Here is a 12,596-nt window from a genome sequence, read left to right on the forward strand (position 1 = left end):
TTTGAGATACTGTGTGTATTACTCAACACTATAGTGACACGGGGGTTTCAACACTGTTTCATTTTGACGTTGCTTAATAGTATCTAGTGCTATGGTTTTGGCTAATTACCGATGTGACACTGCGATCACGGCCAAAGGGAATTAATGCCCCCTGTGCGTGTTATTGAAGGCAAAATGTCAAACCAAAAACACTGGAGAAGAAAGCACAAAATAGACATATTTTCCTTCCTTCTCCTCTCTTCTCGTTTCTTTTCTTTTCTTCTCCTGTCTGCTCTCATTTCTCTGTAAAGTCACACCGCCAAGTTTATGTTTTGACCACAACAGATGATTAAACTCTCATCTTGCCTCTCATCCTCAGGTCTGCGAGCACTGGTGAGTATTTTACAGAGCTGGTACACCCTCTTCACTCCGACCGAGGCCACCAGCATCGTGGCGGCCACCGTCATGTCCCACAACACCATTCTGCGCCTCAGCCTCGACTACCCGCAGCGCGAGGAGCTGGCCAGCTGTGCCCGGACGCTTGCCCTGCAGTGCGCCATGAAGGACCCCCAGAACTGCGCCCTGTCGGCCCTCACGCTCTGCGAGAAGGACCACATCGCCTTTGAGACGGCCTACCAGATCGTGATCGACGCCGCGTCGACGGGAATGACCTACTCGCAGCTGTTCACCATCGCGAGGTACATGGAACACCGAGGATACCCGCTGCGGTCGTTTAAGTTGGCGTCCCTCGCCATGACCCACCTGAACCTGGCATATAACCAGGACACCCACCCAGCTATTAACGACGTGCTCTGGGCCTGCGCGCTCAGCCACTCCCTGGGCAAAAACGAGCTGGCAGCCATTATTCCCCTAGTGGTGAAGAGCGTGCACTGCGCCACCGTGCTGTCTGACATCCTCCGGCGGTGCACCATGACGGCGCCGGGCCTCGCAGGCATTCCCGGGAGAAGGAACTCTGGGAAGCTGATGTCGACGGACAAAGCGCCCCTGCGGCAGCTGCTGGACGCCACGATCTCGGCGTACATCAACACCACGCACTCTCGGCTGACGCACATCAGCCCGCGGCACTACGGAGAGTTCATCGAGTTCCTGAGCAAAGCCCGGGAGACGTTCCTGCTGGCACAGGATGGGCACATTCAGTTCGCCCAGTTCATAGACAACCTTAAACAGATCTACAAGGGCAAGAAGAAACTGATGATGTTGGTGAGGGAGCGCTTCGGCTGACACCTTGCCCTTCCTCTGACCTTACCCTCCCTCACAGGGACCTTCTTCTAGGGAACTAGTTTGACTTATTTGTTTCTATTTAAGGTTTTTTGGATTTCGTGTATTTTTACTTATGTCGAGCCATTTGTCGACTGAGTCTTAAGTTTTTGTCCTGTTTTGTTGTTTTGTTTTGTTTTTTTTTGAATGTGAACCAGGAAGTGTTCACAGTACATTGCTCTACTTCTTTAAGACTGCAAAAACGGGGGAAACGGCTTGCTATTTCAAAGAAACAACAAAAACAAAGCGTTTGCTCCCGCCCCAACTAATGTCGAGTCTAGTATAAAAAAACATTAAAGGATCGCGATGGGAAAAAAAAAAAAAGAGAGAGAAACTTTGGAGGTGTCACATGACGATATAAGAACCAAATGAATTTGTTGTACGGGGTACTTACTCTGAGCCAGGGGATGTTTTCAGAGGTGGTTTTCACGGCGGGAAAAAACATGTCATTCCAAAAAAAAAAAACAAAAAAAAAAAACACTGAGGTCGAAAACACACATAGTGTTAATGTCATACCTCGACTGTATTATTTGTCAGCTTTAACTTCTCTATCAGAAACGGCCTCTTGTTTCGTTCAGGGCATCGTAGAGTAGAGGAGGCACTACCAACCAACACACAGGTTTCTAGACTTGACTAAAGCCACTCTGAACTAGCTCCTGTCCTCCGGACCCGTCGGTCGAGCGTGTTTCCTTGTAAAGTATATCTTCAAAAAGAACAGAGTGCATGTCTTCAAATACAGAGGCCCGAGAGGGACATTCTTCAGGCCGCCGTCGCTAAGGTAGAGTAGTTTGAGGCTATACGTGCACATATAAATATATATATGTCGATATATCTCGTACGTCCTCCTGTAAGCTTATTAACATTGACAAAACACAACTGTGATGAGCGATGGGGTCACAGCACTCCCATCTTCGGAGATACCACTGCACTGCTGTCTAGCTACTTGTGGCCAAAACCTTCTAATCTAAGAAAAAGAAGAAAAAAGAAAAAAAAAAACACGGTGATTCACTTGCTAGATCAAGACTTAATAAGCAATATTAGCCAAGTGTCTGCTTACGTTTTTGTTGCCCGGCAGAGTTCATTTCCTCTGTTTTGTCCGGACGCTTTGGGAACTCTCGCTGATTTCAGTGCTACAACTCCTGTCTCGCCGTCGGCTCTGCCTGTAGCTAAAACAGCCGAGGGTGTTTTAGCTCCCTACCCGTGTATGCTACTGGTTCTGATGATTATGGACTGTGAATTTGAGTGGCCTTGTCTTACTCCAAGGGTTACAGATACACAGTACAAAACCAACAACAAATACTGTATATTTTATGGATAAATACATATTAATCACGCATACTCTTAAGACCACATGCCTTGGTGCAGGATGTTTTGTTTTCCTGTCTCCGGAGGACGCTCCCAGGCCTGTCCTCCCTCTTCTTAACCCAGTGGCAAAGTGTTTTTTTTTTGGATAATGGCAGTATACAGTGCAGCAAGAGCTTGAATCTTTAGTGGTAGGACAAAATGTCATCGTACAAGCACTTCACACATATACCTCCTCAGTACGTTCCTGCCTGCTTCAGCATTTATTTATTGATCGTTTTAGAGACTTTGTATGACTGAGTAGGAATCGCAGACACACACACACACACACACACACACACACACACACAAAACGGAACAGGACTATATTTAAGATACAGTGGATATGAGTCAGCCCGTCGATGGCGGTTCAGTTTTGCCAGAAGGAAAATCTAAAGGAGGCTCTTGACTGGGGGGAAACATTTTCACGTCTGCTTTTACATTCCATGAGAGCTACCTTCACCCACGCCGGGTAGTCAGTCACAACTCTGGGCCTTTTTTGATCTGAAGAAACACCAGATAGAAGAACGAGAAAAGGAAAACCGAGCAAAAGAAAGACGAAAATAAAAAAGAGAGGCTAAACTCAGTTCTCAGGGAAATCACTTAAAGAAACAAAAAAAAAAGTAGTAGCATTAAGCATTTAAGATATTGTAAATATTAAAGTGTCAATTCAGAAAATTGTAAAGTTATAATTATTTATGATAAGTATGTTTTGTTTTTGTTTTTCTTTGTATTTCTTTTTTTTTTTTTTTTTTTTTGGTTTTGGGCAGGGGGTGTACTTGAATTGTGTTTCGGGCGGGGAACGTGACGCCGTTTTTTTGTAAGAGCAAAGACTTCAAGGCATTTCTCAGGTGCTCCTGTGTACATTTCTTTCAGTTTGTTTTTTGCTATTAAACCTATTATTATTTGTATGTTTTTTTTGTGATTTCAGTTTTGCAAAAGATAAAAAAAAAAAAAATGTTTTCTAAAAGGAAGCATGTTATTTGGACTTGAGAAAAATAAGGAAGGCATTCATTTGTAAACGGATACAAAAACCTGACTATGCAGAACCACTTGATGGTCGTGTCGCCTCTTAAAGATCCCCCCACCTAAACCCACACCTAGAAGGGAGGAACTAAAGAAAGGGGGCGGAACCACTATTTAAGAAGGGGACAGACAAAGACGAGACATAGCATGCTTGTATTTGGACAATGCGCAGTAGCCAGCCTGCACACGCTGCAACATGTAGAAAAAAAAAAAAAGAGGAAAAAAAACGAAAAAAAAAAGTTTGAAAACGGTGGAAGATGCCTTTTGACCGATCATTGTACAAAGTTTTGTTTTGCTTTACTTCTTTCTGTTCTTCTTAATCAGGACTCAAGCCTTTAGTGTCTTCTTCTCAGAGTCAAAATGTGTTGTGTCACGGCACTGCTGAGAGAGAGAACAACAATAAACGGAGGGTCAGGAACTTAGAAACGGCAACACGTGAACAAAAGTTGAAGGAGGAGCTCGTGTTCGTTCCTGTTGCCCGATGGTTTGTGTTTTCAGTTTCCAACCCCCCATCCACTTGCTTTCTCTTGATTCCCTTTAGCCTAAAAAAATCCAGCCGGGTTCACATTCTCTCTCTCTTGTGCTCATTTCTCTTTCATTTTTTTTTTTTTTTTTTTGTTGTCCATCGCATCATTTCTCCTCACATCCTAACATCATGCGATGTACCAGTCTGACCAGTCTGTCTGTCAGCGACCACCTTCCAGTGCAGCCCCCCCCTTTCTCTGCTCCTGCATTCCCATATCCTCAGTGCCCTGCAGGAACCTCGTATCTCCAAAATATCAGCCTTGTGACTTCACGAAAAACGGACAGATGTCATGCTTTTCTCATGTTTTACAGTGTCGTGATAAATTTTCCTCACCTCGGCGACACAAAAAGAGTCGCGAGGTTTTCACAGGACGAGCAGAGCTGAACCAACCTGTAGGGCGCGACTTGAATGTGATATGGCTGATTTGCTAATGAGGGTAAAACACATTATTATTATTGTTTTTTGTTTTTTTTTTCCTTAATGAGTCATTGTTTTACGCACTGCTTCAGCTGGAAGGTACAGACGGCTGCCTGGATGTGACGTTTTGTTAATCTGACAGCATTGCAGCAACAAACTCCCCTTCTGACGAGATCTTCTTCTCCCTTTTTCTTATCTCTTGCTTTCTGTTACCTGTATCCACCCATTCCTGTCTTTCTTTTTTTTTTGGCATTTGTTTCTTAGAAGGAGAGAGTCATATTTGCTGGTAGATTGTTCACTAGTTCACCTACTGTTTCTCATTTTGATTTCCTTTTCAATTTTTTATTCTTTCTAACTTAAGGGAAAATTGAAAGTGTTTGTCGCCTCTTTGTGCTACTGATTATGAAAAGGTATTTCCAGTATTTGTTGCCACAGAAGTATGATAGCTCATCATCAACACTTTTTGTTTTTGTTTTTTATTTGTAATTTTTTGTGCGACTTCTTGAGCTACTGTCTATAAAGCGAGAATTTATTACTATTTATGTAACGCTACTACCATTTTATATTGATTTGTGTTGGAATCTCAGTGCTTTTCTATGAATAAAGTGTGAAACACGCCTGCGTCTGCTTAGTAGTTCCATTTACACAAGGTGCTGCAGTGGTTTCCAGTTTGTGGCATGCTGACCTCCAGAAGGCCTATTAGTGCAATTATTTATATAAGCAGTTTAATTTCCCACATGTCCAAGTTGCTATTAAACACACACACACACCTCTTTCTGTCTTGGGCATTTGGTAGGTAACACTAAGATTCTTAATCTCTGTTGTCAAAGGACCCAAAGGAATACAATCAAATTTAGCAAAAAGAGCATTTGAATTAATTTTACCCTTGTGTGCTCATAAGATTAGTACCCATTTCATCTCTTTGTGTGCTGTATTTATTAGACCTGCTAATGAGTGCATTAATACTTAAACAACACTTGTGTTTGGTGGTTTGTATGAGACAGATTAGCAAAATCTCAGAAGAAAGATTGTATATTAAATACTGGAAAAGGGGCCCTACTGAACACCCCGAGGTGCCCCAGGACGCAGGCTGAGCAACTGCACATTTAAATCAGGAAGAAGAACTGTTACTATGACTCCCTTGTGCAGCCTGCTAAGAATTGCAGCGAGCACCAAAAGTCATTTTTGTTGTGCAGTCAAGCACTTTGAGTTTGAAAGGATGCAATGATAATGAGGTTAACACGCAGACTCGGCTGTACTTTAGGGTACTTTTAGCTTTTCGGCCATGATCATGTAGAAAGCTGCGTTTTTTTTTTCCCATCTCAAAAATAAGGCATGCTTGTCATTTGTGCTCTGGGGTACTTTGGAGCACTCTGGGCATGTTTTGGAGTGCACTGAGGTATTGTTTGGGGCAGTTTGCACCACCTTCAGGTAGTCTGGCCTACCTCAGGGCGTTGTTTTGGAGGCTTTGGTGTACTTTGCCATACAGTAGGGCAGGGACCTAAAAACATAAACACACAGTGGAACCCCATTGAAGAGGATTTTGTCCAGTGGAATCCTTGTTGAGAAATGTTTTATTGTTAGGTTTGGAGAAAACAAAAGTTGGTACAGCCAAGCTATAATCAATCTAGGATCTCTATAAATTACAAAACAAATGAAAACTGGTGTCTATATTGTTTAACCGCTTGTTCTAACTAGAAACTGTCAAAAAAAAATAATTTCTACTTTTGCTTGCTGTAACCTTCTGTAGGACCCCTGGTGCTCGCTGGATCCCAGTTTGAAAACAGCTGCAATACTGTATATTTTGGGATACTTTGAAGTACTTTGAGGTAACTTGGGGTGCATTAGGGTATGTTTTGGGGGTACCTCAGGGTACAATCTGCGGTACTGTAGCAGGACCCACTGAAACAGCTGATGGTCTTGCACAACACGTGGTTCAAAGATGTTGATGTTTTCTAAAAATGGAGTATGCACTTTGGACCACTTTGTACTGAGGAGAATATTTTGAGATATGGGGCACTTTACTTTGTGATATATTTTGATGTATGATTGAGGCACTTAGTTGTAAATCAATGATTTGGACTAGTTTGAGGCACCGTTGGGTAATTTGGGGTACTTTATCATCAATTCATATATCAAGCAAGTAGATATTTTGCAAAAAAAAAAAAAAAAAAACCTGTATCCTTCAAGCTTGTGTGATAAAATCCCATTTTTCACCTATCCAACCACCCAGCAGTGGCGATAAATGAATCACATGCAGCTCCATCAATCTTTTACTCATTTGTTACTAATCAGAATATTTTTCACTCCTCCTATCCCTCCATCACTGCTTCATTCTCATTCATTAGAGATTTCTGCAGAGCCATATAACTAGACAATCAGGCCATCAAGAAGCGCTAAAAGTGTGTTTGGGAGGTAGTGTGTGTGTGTGTGTGTGGAAATGTAGATTGATTGGCTGATGGTAAATGAGCTGATTTATATTAATTATCTAGACAGATAGATGGAGAAGTGATTGCTATATGTTCAATCTTTCTCTCTCAGGGCTTGCACTGTGTCTGTCTCTTTCTCCCTCCCACACACACACACACACATGCACGCGCGCACACACACATACACACAGTTTGTATGGCTCCATGGAGGATTGTACCTGTGGTTACACTACCCTGACAAGCTGGTCCTCGTTGTGTTACCATGCTGCAACACATTAGTCCAGTGAGTGTGTGTGTATGTGTGTGTGTGTCTGTGTGTGTACATTTAGTCACTGCCCTTCCAAAAGTGTCAGACATCAGCATTAGCACAGTAGCTGTACAGCTGATGCACAATATAAATATATATATGTATAAATGTGTGTTCTTATTGGTTCTAAATTCTAGCAATAAAATTCGACCAACTATGATTTCAGTGCTGGTTTGTGAGGTCCTGTGTGTTTTGTATAAGATACAACACACCAGTTCACCTATGAGAAATAGACCCAGAGCATCACTGGACCATATTATCTGAATCTTCTGTAATAGCATGCAGGCTGTGGATGCTCTTAGCGCTAATGAAAGTCTAAAAACACTTCCGCAGGAAATCTGTTAGACTTCACGGGTCTGCAAGCTCAGTTTCAAATCACTGCAGGGCAGCGTTTTGAGGTGATGTCTGTGTCTGAGTTCAGGGAAACAGAACGCAGTGTTCAGTTGTAGTAGCAGCATCATTAGTGGTCGTAGCAGCAGCGACTGTAGGACATGGACCAGCAGGCCACTGCTGATTACTGTTTGTTGAGTTCCTGTCTTGGAGTTACAGTTCCTCCAGCTCTATGCCGTGTGCTAGGAATGAGCTGCTTCCTCCATGGAAATCTCAATAAATCCGCTTCAATTTTATTTACTCGGTAAGGGGCACCATTACGCCCCGGTGCTGATGAAGCCCTTACCACATTTCGCACATCACACCACATTGGTGGGCTAGCATCTGTTTTATGGCCTGTTCTATCAGTGGTGGGGCCATCTGGGGACAGCCCTAACTCGGCTCCTCTCCATGTCTGTATCCACTTTTTCTGTTGTTTTTTCCTGCCTTGTTGCTTTCAAGATGCAATTCTTGTCCTTACTGACCACAAACTATGGATCTTTATATATAAAATGTTAGCTTAATAATTCCTTAGTGCTTTTTGCGGGATGCTGATACCATCTCTCTCATTATTGCTAGTCTTTCTCCACTGCCTCTCTTCTTGCCAAATAATTTCCTCTTGTTGAGAGACCTAACTGCTTTCCTCCTTTTCTTGTAAATACCAAACATTTCTACCCCTATGATCATAAATAATACTCCTTAGCTTCTCAGTTCAATACATTTTTCACTTTTATTGGTATAGCATCAAATCATAACAGAAGTTATCTCAAGGTGGTTTACAGCAACCTAACAGATTTTGGCTCATCCCATGAATCAAAATCTCCTCTATGAACAAGCACATGGCGACAGTGGTGAGGGGAAAAACCTCAAGCAGAACCCGGCTCTGGGTGGGCAGCCATCTGCCTCAACTGTTTGGGATTTCTTCCTGTAAGTCTATCAATGATCCCTCATTTCTATTCTCCCCTGGCCTTGGAGTTTCAGCGCTATCATCTGCCTCCTCTGGGACAGGGATACTGACATCCTGTGAACCTTGGTTCGTTACCAGCTGCTGGACTCCATCTGACAGATTTGAACTACCTTCTTAGGACATACTGGTCAATGCAGGCTCCCTGGGCTCCCTCTCTCAAGCACCTCTTCCTCCACTGGTTTATTCTGAGGCCCTTCTGAGTGATCCTTTCCTAGCCACAACAACACCCCTGAAACCACTTTGTCTCTACTTTTGTTTCCATTGTAGAGCTCTCCCTACTTGTAGTCATGTCCATTCCGAGGACTGTAGCCGTACTTTCTGCATGCCACGGCAAACATCATCGCCACATCTGCAGTTCTGAAGCCCAAGCGGTGGACTTAGCCATGTACAGCATACAGTTTGATTCATTGTTCTCTTCTACATCAAGAGACAGCCACAAAATCAGGCTAGCGTGGACTCAAACGACGGACGAGACCGTGGTGCAAACATCAAGAGAAGGCGGTAAACGTGAGAACCAAACGGCAGTAACAGCCACAGACACAAACAACGTGACAAATCCAGGCATCCAGGCAGAGACCCAAGAGTGGTGAGAAGACATCAGCAAGTCCTTCCAAAATGACAGTGGGAGAAACAGGCTCAGGCATGCTGATGAAAAATAATGAAGATGACACCGGTAAAAACTAAACCCATATCAACCAGTGAGGGATTTTGCCCTAAAGCAGTGTATGCTGCACCCAATCAACCACTAAAGGAATACTTTTCCTCAGGATTCTCTAGCAATGGATCCTGAACTCTATCAATCAGTGATGAATGCTGCGCTCCATCCTCTGGCAATGCATCCTGAACTCTATCAGCTGGTGATGAATCGTTTGCTCTATCCTCTAGAAATTGATCCTAAACTCTTTGCAGCCGGTAATAAACGCTGTGCTCTATCCTCTAGAAAAGGATGCTTCATTTTATCATCTGGTAATGGGTGCTGTACTCTTTCAGCCCCTGATGACTGCTGCAGCCATTAGGGGATGCTTCACTGCTATACCACTGATGGAGTTTGTGGTTTAACGAATAGTATGGGAGTTTGCTGTCTATCAGCCAGTGATGAATGCAGCTCACTATCAACCGGTTTGCATGTTGTCCTCTGTTAACCAGTAACGGATGCTGCAATAGTTGGTGCACTCAGTGAATCACTGAAAGGCGCTGAGCTCTGCCCACCACTGATGGATTTTAACTGTTATCATCCAGTGTTGAGAAGTTGTGCACTCTCAACAAGTGATAGATTGTGCTCTTCTTGCCAATGATGGATTCATTCAACATCATCAGTAAGTGATAGATGGTGGACCTCTGACCAGTTAATATTGTGCTTTATTTAGTGATGGATATGCCGCACTCCATCCGACAGCAATTGCCCTCTAATATTTAAATGAGAGTTAAAAATAAAGACTGCCCATTCTTTATATTTCGATGAGCTGTCAAAATGTTCTTTGAACAGAGATGAAAATCTTTTAGCTTTGTTCCAGCCTCACACTCATTATGAGTGATGATGGGACATGATAGGAGAGATAGGGTTTTATATAATACAAATCATTTGGGAAAATGCAGCCTCGTATTTCCATCAGTTTAGCTCAGCCCAACTAACATATACAAGTTTGTTTTGTCCTGTCTGACACAAACTGGGCAAAGCAGTGTTTTTGGATGAGCTTTCCAACTGCTGCATCATTTCCTGTCAATTAGTAGATGGTTTTGGAGAAACCAGAGCAAACTAAGGAAAATACGTGCTGTACTCAAGTTCAATCATATCCACAACTGATAAACATGAATACCAACAAAGTCCTGTCTTACAGCGGCCCTAAATGTTTTTCATGAGCTTAGGTCCCAGTAGGACTTTTGCATTTGTCATGCATGGAAAAAAAAAGTTAAACGGTTGCACTTGCATCATGTGGTAGCAACTTGCAACCGATGGCTACACTAAGTAGTTGCCTAAGTCAAGCTAACCAAATTAACCAGTGTCAGCTGGTAAAGCCTGACCCATTTTACAGAAAAATCCTCCACAAACTCTTGTGATGGTGACTGTTTTCCAGTGGCATTGCTGTTACATTAACACCAACACTGAGCTCGCCAAGCCATTTTTTGTGTAGATTTGTGCCTTATTCAATTAAATTTGACAAATCCATTCCAACTGATGTCTACAGTGCTGTAGTTTGTGAACCTGCCAGTTGGACATTAAACATTAGTCTGACCTGTAGGGCTACAAAAATAGTATGGGCTAAAAAATTTTGTTTTCAATGTGCATTGTTCCCTAAACGAATTAACTCTCCCTATTTAAAGGTTTTACCATTATTTACTTATTATCTTTTTATGGTTTAGGGCATGACATAATGCACATAGACGATCTGAAAATGGGTATCCAATGCAAATATCATTCTTGTTATGTGCCACTCAACAGTCATATGAATAACAAGATGTGTAAAATCATTACATGTCCTAAACAGAATGTGTTCATTAGCTGATTTTCCTCCCTTTTTTTCCCGTTTACTTCCAGCATACCAGAGTCTTTGTATTTCTGGGTCTGCAGGTGGCTGCCTCTCTGATTGGATGCAGCCATTGCATAAATCCTGGAGGACCGCCTAGACGCAGCAGACAACCACCTTGAAGGCTTTTGTAGGCTGAGAGGATTAGCAAGCCAGGTTAGCGAGTGCAGGGATGCTCATTTTCACTAAGGCACCAACCTCTTCATAAAAATCTCCCTGAGCAGCTTCAGAGTTCTTCCATCCGTACCATCGATATTTTCAACCCAAGGCAGGAAACTGTTTTGTTTTGGGTGATGCTGATGATGATGATGCATTGCAATGTAGAGGAGGATGTTGTGATGGAGGAGCTCGCCTTCTGCAGGGATGGAGACCAGCAGTAGAGAGAGACTGATGGTCACAGCTGTCGGCATCTGCATTAGAGTAAAGCTTCACAAGGCCTGTAGACTAAACCCAGAGTTCAAGCTGCTCTCCCCACTTCCCTCCATAACCACTATGGTAATAATGCCTATCAGTCTCTGTCACTGTGTGTGTGTGTGTGTGTGTGTGTGTGTGTGCGTGCCTGTGCTTATTCATGCATGTGGTCATTGATAGATAATGCTTGTGTGTGTGTGTGTGTGTGTGTGTGTGTGTGTGTGTGTGTGGTCACTGATAAAGCGCTGATAGTGTCCGTCCATGGCAGATGATGTACAGCCTGCTGTCTCTCCAGGCAGATTGGATTTTCAGGCCTGCTGATTTGGTGAGAGATGGAGCCTGGACCTCCCACAAGTACACACACACACACACACACACACACACACATATATAGCTGTTCAATGTACGTGTGCACAGTATAAGCACATAAAAGCACAGACAAACAGACAAAAATACTCATGTGCACACACAATGAAATTACTCTGTGTACTTAGTGCGCATGCACTCACACACACATACACACACACACACACATACACACACATACACACACATTATTCTCCTGCCAACGCATTTTAAGGAGACATTGATCTACATTTCTAAAGAGCAGAGATTCATTGTTGCCACCTTTTCTCTCTCTCTCTCTCTCTCTCTCTCTCTCTCTCTCTCTCTCTCTCTCTCTCTCTTTCACACGCACATATGCACACACGCACGCACACACACACACACACACACACACACACACACAGCCGTTTCAGTCCTACCTGTCCACAATCACCAGAGTGATTTTTGTTCATTTGTCTCTCCTATTTATGCAGCAGGGGGTCCACAATACAGAAGTCCTACCGCACTGCACAAGACCATGTGTGTGTGTGTGTGTGTGTGTGTGTGTGTGTGTGTGTGTGTGTGTGTGTGTGTGTGTGTGTGTGTGTGCTTAAGTGAGTCAGGGTGACTGCTATACTAACAAAAAGCAAGACAGAGGGGCAGAGATGAATGAGAGTGAGCTCACCTTTGAGCAATA

General features: G+C 43.1%; 1 protein-coding gene across 1 annotated transcript in view; it reads left to right on the forward strand.

Moving 5' to 3' along the window:
- Positions 1–5,184, forward strand: part of zswim5 (zinc finger, SWIM-type containing 5) — a 67,080-nt gene extending 61,896 nt beyond the window's left edge. Inside the window, exon 16 of the mRNA XM_030074401.1 lies at positions 359–5,184. Coding sequence (XP_029930261.1) covers positions 359–1,221 — 863 coding nt within the window. The 3' untranslated portion in view covers positions 1,222–5,184. The remainder of the gene's footprint in view (positions 1–358) is intronic.
- Positions 5,185–12,596: the final 7,412 nt, after the last annotated feature.

This window comes from Myripristis murdjan, chromosome 17, assembly GCF_902150065.1.
Source record: "Myripristis murdjan chromosome 17, fMyrMur1.1, whole genome shotgun sequence".
Taxonomy (NCBI): domain Eukaryota; kingdom Metazoa; phylum Chordata; class Actinopteri; order Holocentriformes; family Holocentridae; genus Myripristis; species Myripristis murdjan.